This window comes from Anthonomus grandis, chromosome 7, assembly GCF_022605725.1.
Source record: "Anthonomus grandis grandis chromosome 7, icAntGran1.3, whole genome shotgun sequence".
Classification (NCBI taxonomy): Eukaryota; Metazoa; Arthropoda; class Insecta; order Coleoptera; family Curculionidae; genus Anthonomus; species Anthonomus grandis.
This window is the reverse complement of record NC_065552.1, coordinates 25,845,184-25,859,554: the sequence shown is the minus strand read 5'-3', so window position 1 is coordinate 25,859,554 and position 14,371 is coordinate 25,845,184. Positions and strand designations below refer to the sequence as shown.

At 30.6% G+C, this 14,371-nt stretch overlaps 1 protein-coding gene across 2 annotated transcripts in view; it reads right to left on the bottom strand.

The window, feature by feature from the left end:
* Nucleotides 1-12,790, bottom strand: part of LOC126738622 (ATP-dependent RNA helicase me31b) — a 28,436-nt gene extending 15,646 nt beyond the window's left edge. Inside the window, exons 1-5 of one of the 2 annotated variants that reach the window (XM_050444045.1) lie at nucleotides 12,603-12,790; nucleotides 4,375-4,549; nucleotides 1,710-1,815; nucleotides 1,264-1,432; nucleotides 1,059-1,201 (exon numbers count right to left, since the gene is read on the bottom strand). In XM_050444045.1, coding sequence (XP_050300002.1) covers nucleotides 1,059-1,201; nucleotides 1,264-1,432; nucleotides 1,710-1,815; nucleotides 4,375-4,424 — 468 coding nt within the window. In that variant the 5' untranslated portion in view covers nucleotides 4,425-4,549; nucleotides 12,603-12,790. Of the gene's footprint in view, nucleotides 1-1,058; nucleotides 1,202-1,263; nucleotides 1,433-1,709; nucleotides 1,816-4,374; nucleotides 4,550-12,267; nucleotides 12,503-12,602 lie in introns of those variants that run through there. The other variant, XM_050444046.1, reaches the window with a different exon arrangement.
* Nucleotides 12,791-14,371: the final 1,581 nt, after the last annotated feature.

Sequence of the window (14,371 nt, the reverse complement as noted above, 5' to 3'; positions counted from 1 at the left end):
CAAAACCGCTGCATAAGGTTCTCATTCGATATACCATTTAGGAGACACATTATGCCACATTTGAACAGCGAAAATATTTTAAATATGGAAAACCGCCGTAAATACCATATGTATAATTTTATTTACCATATAATTGGTGAAAATAAGCCAGCTTATTTAAGAAACATTTTTGAACAAGCATCTCATAGATACCATATAAGACACATAGACAACTTTTTGATACGTCAGCATCATATGTCATTACTATTTTGCCTTTGTTGCCCCACATATATGGAACAAACTACCTGCGATATATAGGACAGAAACTAAAATTAATTTGTCAACATATTAGGCTTAAACTACTGACAGAGCAATGAGTTGACAGACAAATGAGTTGATTTAGACAAGAATTGAAAATTCATAGATCGAAAAAAAAAAGGATTTTCAATTCTCGTTTTCTGGGTTTTTCTTTTTTTATCTTTGATCAATAAATGAAGAAATTAACCAAAAAACCTTTCTTCGTCGACTTCGCCGCCAGTGTTTCTATTCACTTATTTCTCTTGCCTCAAATATACTAAGTTCTGAATATTGTTGATGTTTTGCAATAATTTTATTAATGTTTTATATTTGTATTTTATAGGCTAATAGTTTAGAGTAATTATACATTAAATATTTAAAGGTATTCTACACTGGTTTTAAATAACTAATGCAATCAGTTCTATAATCGTAAACCAATCCTTTTTGCCATCATTGAATAACAATATTTTTAATAAATTATTCTTTAGGTTTAAGTAATAATTGTATATCTGATGGCAAATAAAGTTATGTTGAACTTGGAACATTGTAGTCAAATACATAAATAACGCCAACAAATCATTTTTGACTTAAAATTAACCCAGTGTATGTGGCATTTATTGTTTTGGTATTGCCAAATAAAAAAATACCAAAAAGGCAAACAAAATGGCCAAGTTACTTGTTTAGCACACTTGTCCCCCCAACTAAATATTTAACTAATCAGTCAGGCTTACTTGTATGCAAAATCGTCAAACTTAAACTAAAAAAAAAAAAAATTTAATTACCTGCAAATGTTTGGCAAGCTCTATACATATTTGAGATGTCTGCAATGCCAGTTCTCTTGTAGGTACAATAACCAATGCTTGAATACAGTCTTTTTTTGGATCTATTTGTTCCAGCACTGGTATTGAGTAGGCACCAGTTTTACCTAAAATAGTTTTTCAAGTTAAAACTTTGGCCTCTAGGTCAGTAATTTCAGTTCAGGCTGACCTGTTCCATTTTTGGCCCTGGCAAGTATATCTTTACCCGACAGGGCAATTGGAATGGCTGCCTCTTGAATAGGTGAGGGTTTCTCCCAACCTTTTTCAAAAATACCCATTAACAATTCTCGTTTCAAGCAAAACTCTTCAAATTCATTGCCTCTTGTGTCTGTTACATCCTGAAAACATAAAAAAAGATTTTTTTTTTAAATTATGTTTATACCAATAACAAATGAAATTGTATTGTATATTAATTGTTAAGTTGGTTTTTTCAGCAAGGATGTTATCATTTATCAAGCAGAAATGAAGGGGAATCCAAATAATTCATCATTGAAAACCAACACCGTCAGTACTACCAATTTCTCTGACCACCAATTAAGAAAGAAAAGTGACCAAATCCTTCATGCACAGTCAATTACTAATGACTTGTAAACCAATGATTTTATTTATACTTACACTTGTCTGTATTCTGTGATCTTTTGGAGGGATTTTTAATTTGGCTTTCCATCCTAAATCATCCATTTTCGAGTCAATTTTATTATCCATTTTTGGGTTGATATCTCTGCAATTGATAAGAGGAATTGATATTATAATGATGCTATTGCGACAAAATATCGATCAGAATGGTGCGATATACAAATATTTACATTGAGATAAAAATATTTTTGTATCAAAGTCAGAATGTGTTGATAAGAATATGTTGATAAGATTCATTTTTAATATCATAATTAGTTTTTGAATTGAATGTTCGAAATGTAATAACTGAACTCAGCATGTTGCTTTCCTCACTTTCAGTATTATAGTAATTTTTGGAATAATGAAATGACAATCATAATGGGATGAAGATTTTTTTTAAATACAACTTATGGAGATTAAGATCAATTGGATAAAAAAGTTCTCCATTTCCCGAAAAAACCAAAAATATATAGTCAAAATGAACCTCAATATTATATCTGCTTGTCAGGTTTTTACTCCTATATAATCAATGAAATAATTGGTTATACGAGAGAAACTAAAAACCAATGTAATATATTACTAGAAGTACTGCAACATAGATATTTGATGGAAGAAAAATAAAGTCTTAATTTCTCACATGTTGAATGTTTATTTATTATCAATTTTTTTTTTTTACAGTATTAGGTGCTTATGTTTAATACATAAGTAAATGTAAGAGTATCAATAAATAAATATGTAGCTATGCAACACCACTTAAATACACGCTGGAGTACAACTTAAGAATGTAAATGATATTACTTGAATATAACTTTCAATTCTTCTTTTCATACATTTTCCATGCATATTACTGCTGTCCACTTTATTTGCATGTAGTTACAGAAATAGATAATATTGATTCTATTTTTGAAATAATTGTAAATTAGAGGTTTTTATATAAATATAGTCCTTTACTTAAAAGCTAAAAAGATATTTAATATACATATCAATCACTAAGACTTCTTTTTTGGACCAGACGTAAAAAAGGAAAGAAAGAGAAGTTTAAAGAAAAATCTGCTATCGAGTATATGGAAATAGGTCCTTTGGATGGTGATGGAGATGGTATTATAACAATAGAAAAATGTTTAACTTTCACACTATATTTTGAGACAAGCTTATTCAACTATTGTTTGTCAGGTATTTAAGCTCTTTATATTAATATATTAAGATCTATTAGATTCTTGATGACTATTTTAACAGGGAGAAAATAATTTAATCTCATTTTATCACTATTTAAACAAATAATTTAGAAAACGATTTTGATCAAGTGTTTCGGACCGAGAAAATTAATAAACCAGTTTACAAAAGTATTGTAATATTTATTCTATATTAAATGTTTTAACTTTCACTTCTATTACAGGTTTCTTAGGCCTTGAAAATTAATATTTGAACACTGAAAGGCAGAGACTTTATTTATAAAGTTTTATTAGATAAAGTTGGGAACACAATAAACCTGGAAGTTTGTGTCCAGTCTTTAGTGGAGATACATAGCAAAAAAAAATCTTTAATAAGAAAATTAAGACTTTTGCAACAATTCTTGTTTTGTCAATGCCTGTTAGGAAACCATCATTATGAAAATGCATAGCAGAATGTAATTTTTATTTGCAAATGTAATTACTTTTGACTGAATTTTAATGTTTTTCATTCAGTTTCCTTTTTTCCTTACTGACTTGTGCAAGCAAATTCTCATTATGAAATATATATTTAATATTTATTCCGTCCAGTTTGGTTGGTTTTGTGGTCATCCATAGGTATAAATAAACTTTCTGGACATATTACAAATAATTTTTAATGGGCTTTCAAACATGATTATTAAAATGACATTAATAAAATAGACATTCACTCAAACTCCATTTGGAAAAATGAACTATTAAAACCATTTTCATATTAATTTTTGAAAATCATGTCCAAGAGAAAATACTATCAGGTAACTTGGGTCATAGCTCCTCTAGTGCTCAACTAGATTTGTTATTTTAAAAGTTTTTCTGGATTGAACTCAACCATTTGTTTTCTTTAAATTCATATTCTTTGTACAAGTATCCCACCTGCTTTAGATTTCCATGTCTATCAGTGGACAAATAGACCCAAAACTGAGTGACACCATTGACACTTGATAAAAGAAAACAAAACTTAAAATGAAATCAATACTATGCAAGTGGCATTACTGGTTTGTCACCCTGTAGTTTTTTCACATGCCTATGAGTTTTTATCGCTCTACACTTTCTGAAGGTTAGCATAGCAAGTGCTTTGTAAACATGATATTTGTAATTGTAATAGGTGTAAATGCATTTAACTGGACCAACCTTCATTAGATTGACATTTTATGATGTAAAATGCCAAAGCATATTAAGACAGAACAGGATATGAAATAGTATAAAAATTATGTAAGTTCTACTATTCCTAGTAATTAAAGCAGATTTTTCTAACAATGACTTTTAAAACACCACTTCAATAGCATCAAGAACAAAGTTCTGTAGAGAATCTAAAAATAACAAGATTTCAAGCAAGATATATTTAACAGGTTAAAAATAGCATAGAAACTCTCAACACATTCTGTTTGCAAACTTGTTTTTCTAATTAATGCAAATCGACTTAATAAACTAAACATAAATAAAAAACCCATACTTACAGTTTGGTATTAAGAGTCAAATGGTTGGGGGCTATTCTGTCTGTCATCATATTTTCAAAGTATAAAGCTGATGTCAAGTTTAATTACAAAAATAGGGTTTATAAAACCCAAATCTTTCTTCTACAATATGTAGAACAGGACAGGAATCTCCAAGTACCAAATTTAGTAGGTTACACTAAAAATGTATAAAATATTCCTTTAAATTAGATGTTAATATAATATGGGCAGTAACTCACAGTTTAAATAATTCCAGAAATATTTAAATAAACAAACTTTTATCTGAGGTCCTAAATGAAATATTGAGATAAAATAAATATTTTACATCAAATAATTAACACCTAAATGATTGATTGATTTTTAATTACATTAAGAGTTACAACTGATGATATAATAAATGCTAATATTTGGTAGGATCCCTCTGATAATCACAGTTGCTTTTCTTTCAAGTCATCTGATCTCAAAGTGGATGACTGAGATCAGATGATTTAAATGACTTCAGTGACTTAGATTTCAATGATTTAGATGACTAAACTGACTTCATCTGATGACAAAGTGGATAACTGATCTACTATAATATAACATATAGCTAAAAAGCTTTTTAGTAAATTAACATCTAACCAAAATCAGTTTTACAACAGTAATATGATTGAAATACCCAATTCATATTACTGTTACCAATGCATTTCTCTTCTTTCCTGCAACAATATTTGAAATAAAGGCATTTTATAAAGTTTTTTGAAGAGCAACAAAGAAGTACAAGTAGTTTCTTTAAGTTAGAAAACAAGAACTTTTTAAAGTGGGATGGGATCTTACTTCATATGATTGAAGCACCCTCTGATTTAGGTAACATCCTGCATTAGGTGATGGCCTTGAAATGGTTCAGTTCCTATTTATCTGATAAGAGTCAAACTCCTCTTATTCTCAGTCTTCATCAATGATATTTTACACCTTCCAATTAGAGGAAAGTTTACAGCATTTGCAGATGATTAAAAATAAAATAATATTTATGAAAAATTGCAGATAATACCATCATGCCGAAAACTGGGACATTAAAATTTCAGTAGGGAATTGTCTCCTGGTCTTATAATAAATCGCATTCTTTAATCTATGAATCTAAATTGCTATCTTGAATGTTGTTTGAAATTTTTGGTCGACCAGAACCTGGATTTCTTACAATAGCTCCATATTCTGCAAATTTGGCCTTAGCTAAAGAAACAGTATTTTTACTAATGGTCTTATAATAAATCGCATTCTTTAATCTATGAATCTAAATTGCTATCTTGAATGTCGTTTGAAATTTTTGGTCGACCAGAACCTGGATTTCTTACAATAGCTCCATATTCTGCAAATTTGGCCTCAGCTAAAGAAACAGTATTTTTACTAATGCCCAATTCTTCTGCAATTCCTCTTATAGGAACTCCATTCATCAGGAGAATGTATATTATCGCTTTTTGTTGAGGAGATAATGCGGGCGTTTGGAAAGAATGATTTTGTTAACGCGGCTGTCACAAAATTAAATTAACTTTGACAACATCAAAATATATTATTCTAATAAACCAACAGAGTTAAAAGATTTTGCTGTCCCAGTTTTTTTTGGCATGATCGTCCATTATAAAAAGATCAAAGATATCATTTAACATTGATCAAAAGACACAAGAGGCAGGTCTGCATTTAAAAAGAATGAAGAGTGGTAGGCTTTTTAATAAGCACATTAAAAGTCTATTGTTGAGTAAGTCATATTACTTGATGTGTAATGTCTTCATTTCTGTAAGTATTATTGTATTTTAAATGTTTGTAGTTTAAAAATTTACATGTATGTCTTATGTCTTAAATGGTAAATGAGAATGTGAGCTCTTCATACAATAAAGCAATTTTGATTTGATATAAATGATATGCAGGATTTTAATATAGAAAGTAGGTTCTTAAAAATAAAACATTAACATCCATATCCAATATGCTACTTAAAAATTACAGTATTAAATAATTATAAATCAAATAAATTCAATCAAAAAGACATAACAGTGACAAAATCCAAATGAATTAATTTTTTTCTTGTTTTAAATAGATTTGGATTTGGTTTGATAAAAGTGATACTTTGCATTGCATTGGTATGCTTAAAGTACTGGTCATCTCTTCCCAATAGGGAAAGAAATGGAGCATTTTAAAAAAAATATATTAAATAAGAAAAAATGTAAAGATGGCACAGGTAAAATGTCAAACTATTCATATTCATTATTACAGAATGTTGCAGGGTGTACATAGAAAATACAGAATATAATTTTCTTATGAGCCGTTAAAACATTGTTCACCCTTTTTATGCATAAACTAAACATTTTTTTTTCAGAAATACTTCTGATAATGAATTTCAAATTTATTCATGTTGAACCATGACAAAGATCAATGTTATTACGATCACATAAAGAATTGAACCAAGAGTAGTTAAGTTGTTGTAAATTAGTTGCTCTAAACTCAAGATACAATATAACAGGGTTTCTAGTATTTCTAGGTGGAACAAAAAAAATTAATTGACTTAATAAGTCAGATACATCAATTAAATTATTGCACAATTTAAATAGAAAAATCTGGCTACTTAAGACAGAAAATTGTTTAAGAGATGAAAAGTTAAATAAAAAGTAAAAGCCCTTAGCAGGATAAATACTAGCCTGCTCAGTTCAAAAATCTTCTCTGAACATATTCCAACCTATGTATATACAAATTGTAGATGGGTAACCTGACCAGAGCTGCATACACCAACAGTTAAAATAATCAAATACACACATGGAACATTTAATACATATTTTCTGTAGATTGAGCTGATGCTGGATTGGACATATAATATAGGCATATATAAAAAGGAAGAAAATAGTTTAATTTAAAGATCTAGAGAAGTTACAAAACATTATACAAGGTGTCCACTGTCAGGTAGGACATAGAAAATCCCATGCAATTTTTAACAGGGTCTCCTAATTATTTTAGAGAAAAAATTTATTGGAGTAATTTAAAGAGCACTAAAATCTACAACCAATAAGATAGCTTTTAATTTTGTAGGTTTGCCCATTTAGAAATTAACGGCGAAAATCCTTGTAAAAAAGCTAGGTAAGGGTAAACTGGCAAGTAAAGTTGTTATAATAAAATTGAGGTCTTAATTAAATTATTGAAAATTTGTACAATTGTACACATGCATACAAATTATTATAGTATAAACCATGAAATATTTTAAAAAAACTTGTAAACTTTAAGATTTTACTTTTTTATTAAAAATAATTTATTAAACATAAAATAGGATTGCCCTAAAAAAAATGTTATAACAAATGTTCCTTGGTAAGCTGCTAAGCAATGACCCAAATGATCCTAAAACTCATTTCTAACATTCCCTAATTGATAAACTGAAATTTTGTTACATTTCATCAAAATCACATTTTTTAACTCTTCGAGATTTGGATAATTCTTATCCTTGTAAACTTGGCAAAATTTGTTCCTTCAGTAGTTCTGAATAATAATTCGCATTTAAATTTTAATTGAGAAAGAATGGTCCTAAAATGTAGTGACCAAAGTTTAATCCTTGCCCAAAGATTAACTTTCTGTGGATGCTATACCGAGTTTGTGACTTACATATTTATGCTGATTTTCTTTATCCCAATACCAACCAATACCAATAATTTTGAACATTAGGTTCATTGTTTAAAGTAAAAGTGTATTCATCTGTGAAGCAAATATTTCTTATAAAATCCCTATCCATCTTAGCCCTTTCCATCATATCCAAACAGGACTCCTGCCACCATAATTCATCCCCATCTCTAAACTCCTGATGCCTTAGAGATGGGTTTCATTGTTTGCCTCACATTTGCAGTTATTTACTACAGTGGCCTTTTGCCTAAATTTTGTAACAATCCTACAACTGTTGATTTTTGTGGTATTGGCATATTTGGAAAAAAAGCAGCAACTCTGAAATCTCTCGGTAACTATTGCCTTGGTAAAAACATTTAACCATTAGTACTTTTTCTTCAGCAGTGTAACTCATAGTTGAGTTTTTTAATGTAGAATTTTAATGCAGTGAACTTATTATGATAAATTATTTGATGTTGATCACCAGTCAAAATAAATTTAGGCGGGCATACCTGTGAATATGAGAAAACAAAAAAAAAGATAAATTTTCGTAAAGATTTTTGGCTGCTACTCCTAAATGGAAAAGCCAAAAAATAATTAAGGTTATTTTATTGGTTGCAGATGTCAGTGCTCTTTACATTATTCTAATACATATTTTCTCTAAAATAATTAGGGGAGCCAATATTTGCCCCTAACCATTACATGGGATTTCCTATGTCCACCTGGCAGTGTAATACCCTGTATAAGGATCCATCCTCCAAATTTTTAAGTCATTTTGTTCAAAGTAAGTTCGACTCACATATTCATTCGCACTTAAATTTTAATTATCTATACAGATTTTTTACATATTTAGTTTTTCCTTTTACATTTAAACATCTTACACTAGCATAGTCCTTATCAGTTCAAAAAGGAAAGTACTGGGAATTACTTCTTTATTTAAGTATTTGGATCTTTTCAAGGCCTGATTTAATCAGCATTATACAAGGTTGTTGAAAATTAAAATGAATATCTTTCATTTACTAAAAAGGCGAATGAGTCCAACACCTCATATTTTATTTTATATTCTAATTGACAGTTAATAATAATAATAATTTCTTTATTGCTTTCAAGATCTAATTAAAATAGACAATAGCACCGTCACAAAACTAACAAAATTAAAATTTGATAACATCTACACAGTACATACTGCTGATAAAAATAGTAAGAACAAGAAGAACAAAAAGATAATGTTGGACATAATAATGGGTGCATTACCTTACCACTTTTACCTCAAGTATGATACATTATGAAGATAAATAAATTAGTAAACAAACCCTTAATATTAATCATAATACACATTTAAAATTGTAAATCGAAACTATAGATACACTTGCCCAACAGATACCTTGCAGTCTTTCCTAAACTTCATGATATTTTTCTCTTGCCTTAGGGCGAGAGGTAATCTAATATATGTTTTAATAGCAGCAAAGGCAGGAGATCTTTGAAAAAAGGCAGAGTGATGAGTTGGGACACTAAGTTCAGCTCTCCCCCTTGTCACAATAGACATACCCTGAGCATAATGATCTTCATTAGTTTGAAAAAGAAGCAGGTGTTTCTTTGCAAAAATAGCTAACATAAGAATGTACAGAGCTGGAACAGTGAGTAGACCAAGCTTAGTAAAATAAGTCCTACAAGACTTTTGTGGTGTGAGTCTGAGCATGCATCTTATGATGCGTTTTTGTGCTATAAAGACTGACACGGCGTCAGTTGAAGATCCCCAAAACATCACACTATAAGTGATTAGAGATTGGACCAATGCATAGTAAACTTGCTTCAGACAATTTAGGGAAAGCTCTTCTCGTAGACGCCTTATTAACGCGCAGAAACTATTTAGTTTTTTGCCAAGAGTGTCTATGTGTGGGACCCATGTGAGACAGGAGTCAATTCGTATACCAAGGAATTTTAAGGAAGCTACCTCTCGAAGATTTTATTTCAAACTTTACTAGTAGGGAATTTTGAGGTAAAGTTTTGGAGAATGTTAGTAGCCTGGTTTTATCAGCATTTAGCTTCAGAGCATGACTGTCACACCACTCCTGCATCCTCTACCACCTGAGAAGCTCTGACAGATAGTTCTTCAATCAGATGTTCTGACAAGATTATGGAAGTGTCATCAGCATATTGGTTGATAAAACACCCTGGAAAACACTCACTGAGACCATTTGAATAGTACTGGGCCTAGAATTGAACCCTGAGGCACTCCCTGTACCACCAAGGATGACGCTGAGTAAACATATGTACCATTACCAGAGCCAAGGCAAACTGTTTGTTCCCTCTGATCTAAATAAGAGGCTATAAGTCTGGCACAGTTTCCCCTCAGTCCATAATTTTTAAGGATTGACAGCAGTAGACCATGGTTGATTGTGTCGAATGCTTTCGATAAATCAAAAAAGACTCTGGCAACTTTTTCTTTTTTGTCAACATTTTCAATCACAAAGGATATAAGCTTGAAAACTGCCAACTGGGTTGAATGATTGGGCCTAAAACCAGACTGGCTATCTGAAAGGATAGTTTGCCTTTTTAAAAAATTCATAATATGGATATAAATGACTCGCTCAAAGATTTTTGATATTGAAGAAAGGAGAGATATTGGTCCATAGTTTTCTACATCCTGCTCATCACCCTTATTTTTAAAAATTGGAATAACTTTCACCTTTTTTAGTTTAGATGGAAAGATTCCCATGTGCAGACAGGCATTTATTACGTGAGCTAGAGGCACATTTATATGGTGACTAGCTTTTTTGAGTATGTTTATTGGTATTTCATCAAGACCAGCAGAGTATTTATTTGGCAAGGCCGATAAAATATGCTGAACTTCCTTTGAATCTGTGGGAAAGAGGAAAATAGTGGGGATGTGACTTCCTTTAGGCAACTGACCAGAAAATGAAGGAGTAAGAGATGAAGCATTAAATTTCTTCAAAAATATGTTGGCTATCTCATCCAAATTTTCAATAATTTCATTATTGCTAGAATTTAGGGTGACAGGTTTAGATGACTTTGACTTATTTGAACATTGATTGAAAATAGTCCAAGAAGTTTTAGTTTTATTATTTGAACAGATAATTTTGTTTTCATTTAAAGACATTTTATAGTTAGAAATAAATTTTTTATATTCTTTTTTTTTATATTGATTATAAGCTGCCTCACTATTTGTTTCCTTGTACCATACATACAGATCTTTAATATGACAAGAATAATTTTTAATTTCAGAGTTTACCCATTTTTTATCAGGATCCTTTATTCTGTGGCTACTTAGAGGAAATGTGACATTAAAATAGTAATAGAAAATATTATAAAAGCAATCATATTTTAGATCGACTTCAGTGCAGTTATATACATCTTCCCAGGATTCATGTGTTAAAAGATCATTAAACTTCTTAATGTTGTTTTCTGTGTATGAATGTTTCTTTATAAATACTGGCTTTTTACTCTCTTTAGGTATTTCTATATGGAGTATCTGACCATAATGATCTGATATATCTGAGAATAATGTATTACTTACTACCTGACATTTAGCCAAATTGCTGAAAATATTATCAATTTGAGAGCCAAATTGTCCTACCACCCTAGTTTTACCCTTTATGTGTGGTGCTAAACCATAGCTAGCTAATAATTGTTTGGTAAGAGAGGAGTTCTAATCGTTTACTAAAAAGTTAAAGTTAAAATCTCCACAGACTACCAAATACCTGTTGGCCATGTATATAGTGTGTAGCAACTCATCTAAAATGGACAAGAAAGTATTAACATTACCCGAGGGTGATCTGTACAGACAAATAAAATAATAAGACCTATTTAAAATAAGACACTGACAAATAACAGCAAAAACATGTAGAAAATTTAACAAAATGTATCCAGAATCCAAATCTACCATCAATGAATCGGCAAAAGTTTGTAAGGTTACAAAATATTTTTGTTAATTATGGCTCTAAATTAAAAACTGAATGAAATAGAAAAAACCCAGTTACCAATGAAGATATAATCAATATATCATACTCAAAAAATATTAGCCATTCATAAAATCCATCCATACAAGCTCACCTAAGTTTAAGCTTTGAAACCACAAGACTATCACAGAAGGGTATGTAAAAATATTTTGATTCATATTGATGAAGATGCTAATCAGTTCAAAAAGGAAAGTACTGGGACTCACTTCTTTATTTAATTCCAGTATTTGGATCTTTTCAAATAAATATGGACTCTCTTTTTTTTCTTCAAATAGCTAGTCCATCATTTAAGCTGTGAGTTACTTACCGTATGCGAAATATATTGGAATAGAGGAGGTTATAAGCTTATAATTAACATGAAGTACATGAAGGTCGAGACTGGACTGGAGTGGCTTGAAAATGGATCAAGTTAATCCAGTCACAGGAAGATTTTATAATTTCCAAAAAATATCAGATTTAACGATTTTAAAGGGCATTAAAAATTATTAAACAGTGAGAGGATCTCTGAGAATTTTACAGATTCGAATTCGTATTGATAGCAAATAAAATTTACTGTGGTAATAAATATAAGATGGCCGCCGATAACTACGTACGTAGGCCGGATCTGAGTAAACACAGGAACGCGGGCGGGCTCATATTTACCTGATCCGAATTGATTTTTGCTGCTATTTTCACCTTATAAATACGTTCGCGACGATCGCTAAAGTCTTTATCATTTCGTTTTTGAACCGATTTAATTGCACAGCAACTTTTCTCAGTTAAAAAAACGTTCGATTATACACGACGCTCTTTTCTCTTCAACCTCCACCAAGAAATAAAATGATTTTTCCATGAAATAAAATGGCCGCGGCGGATGCGCAAATGTCACGGCATCTGGATAACGACAAGTTTCGAGTATGAAATTGAAATTAACGGTTTATTGCATATTGGAACTTCCGCTGCAACCTTAAGGCGTGTGTTCACTCGCAAGCTTTATTAAAGGCGTGTATAAATCGTTGATCACCATAACCCAAAAATAATAGGAAAAATAACAAACAAAAGGATATTTATTGCTTACTTGTAATAAAATATATTAATTATGTGACTATGACAACTGAACTATAGATTTTTTGCTATCAAAGATAAGTATCTTTTATTTTTATTTATCAAAACAAATAGGATGTTAACAGGCCAAAACCCCAAGGAACATCCACAATTTAATTACAAAGTTTTTCAGGTGTAATTAACTACAAAATAATACAAGAGGAAACTTAATGTTCTTGTTAATTAGTAGTAAGTTTTCCGATTATCTTCTTAAACATAGAGAGAGCCGCTCAAAATAAATCTACAGTAAAAAATTTGGAATTATACAGGGTGATTGACGACCGATGATTATACGTTAGCCGTATATGGAAAACTTATAAAAAATTGGTGGCCATGGTAACAGACAATGCTCTATCGGTCTAAAATATTAGAAAAATATCCTATATAGAAAGATGGCAACACTTTTGATTTTTTTAATGGAACAGCCTATATGTTTAGATATTTTGATTCACTGTTTCATTTTGAGTTTCTTTTAATCATTATTCGCAAAACATATCTATAGCGGTTTTCGAGAAAAAAAAATTTTGCGTGTTTTTTGTTAAAAACCAGGAGATAACTATACTCTATTTCAGAAGTGTGTAGAGCAATAAAACCTCATTAGGTATGCAAAAGTGGTACCTGGTGATCCACCAATATTTTATGCCACTACCTTAGTTGGGTATTAGTTTCAATGTAAAATTCTTTCTTTTCGTTGATTGCAGGTAGTGCCACCCGGTTTTGGGTCAATTTATGAGTTTTGCCCATTGTTACCCACTGATAAACATTGAAAACGGTTCGCCAAAGGCGTGCAACTGGGACTTGTTTTTTACCTTATAATTAATGTACTTAAATGCTATTTTATTTTAGAAAGTTACTTTTGTTTAAATGGAATAATATATTTTTTTCACAAATTTATTGAACATAATATGTAGAGTAAAACAGTTGAAAATTTCACTTTTGGATCTGGCACTTTTTGAACAGTGTATAACAATTTTAAATTATAATAGATTGTAGCCTTCTTTGTCATCTGACGAACTGTCATCACCTCTTGACATTATAATTAAAGGGGATCGACTGTCTGATCGATGAGGTTGTCAAGATCCCACATTTTGTCCTCTTGCTTAATTACATGCTGGACTGCTTTTCGCCAATTCTCTGGTGTCGCTTCCGTAATGGCTTGATCAAACAGTAGCTTAACATCTTTCATTTTAAAAGTCGTGTTTTGTCTTGCTACAAATCCTTTTACCTGCGCCCATATCAGTTCTATAGGATTTAGTTCGCAATGATATGGCGGTAAGCGCAGTACAGTTATATTATATTTTTCGGCTATATCTTCCACGGCGTATTTC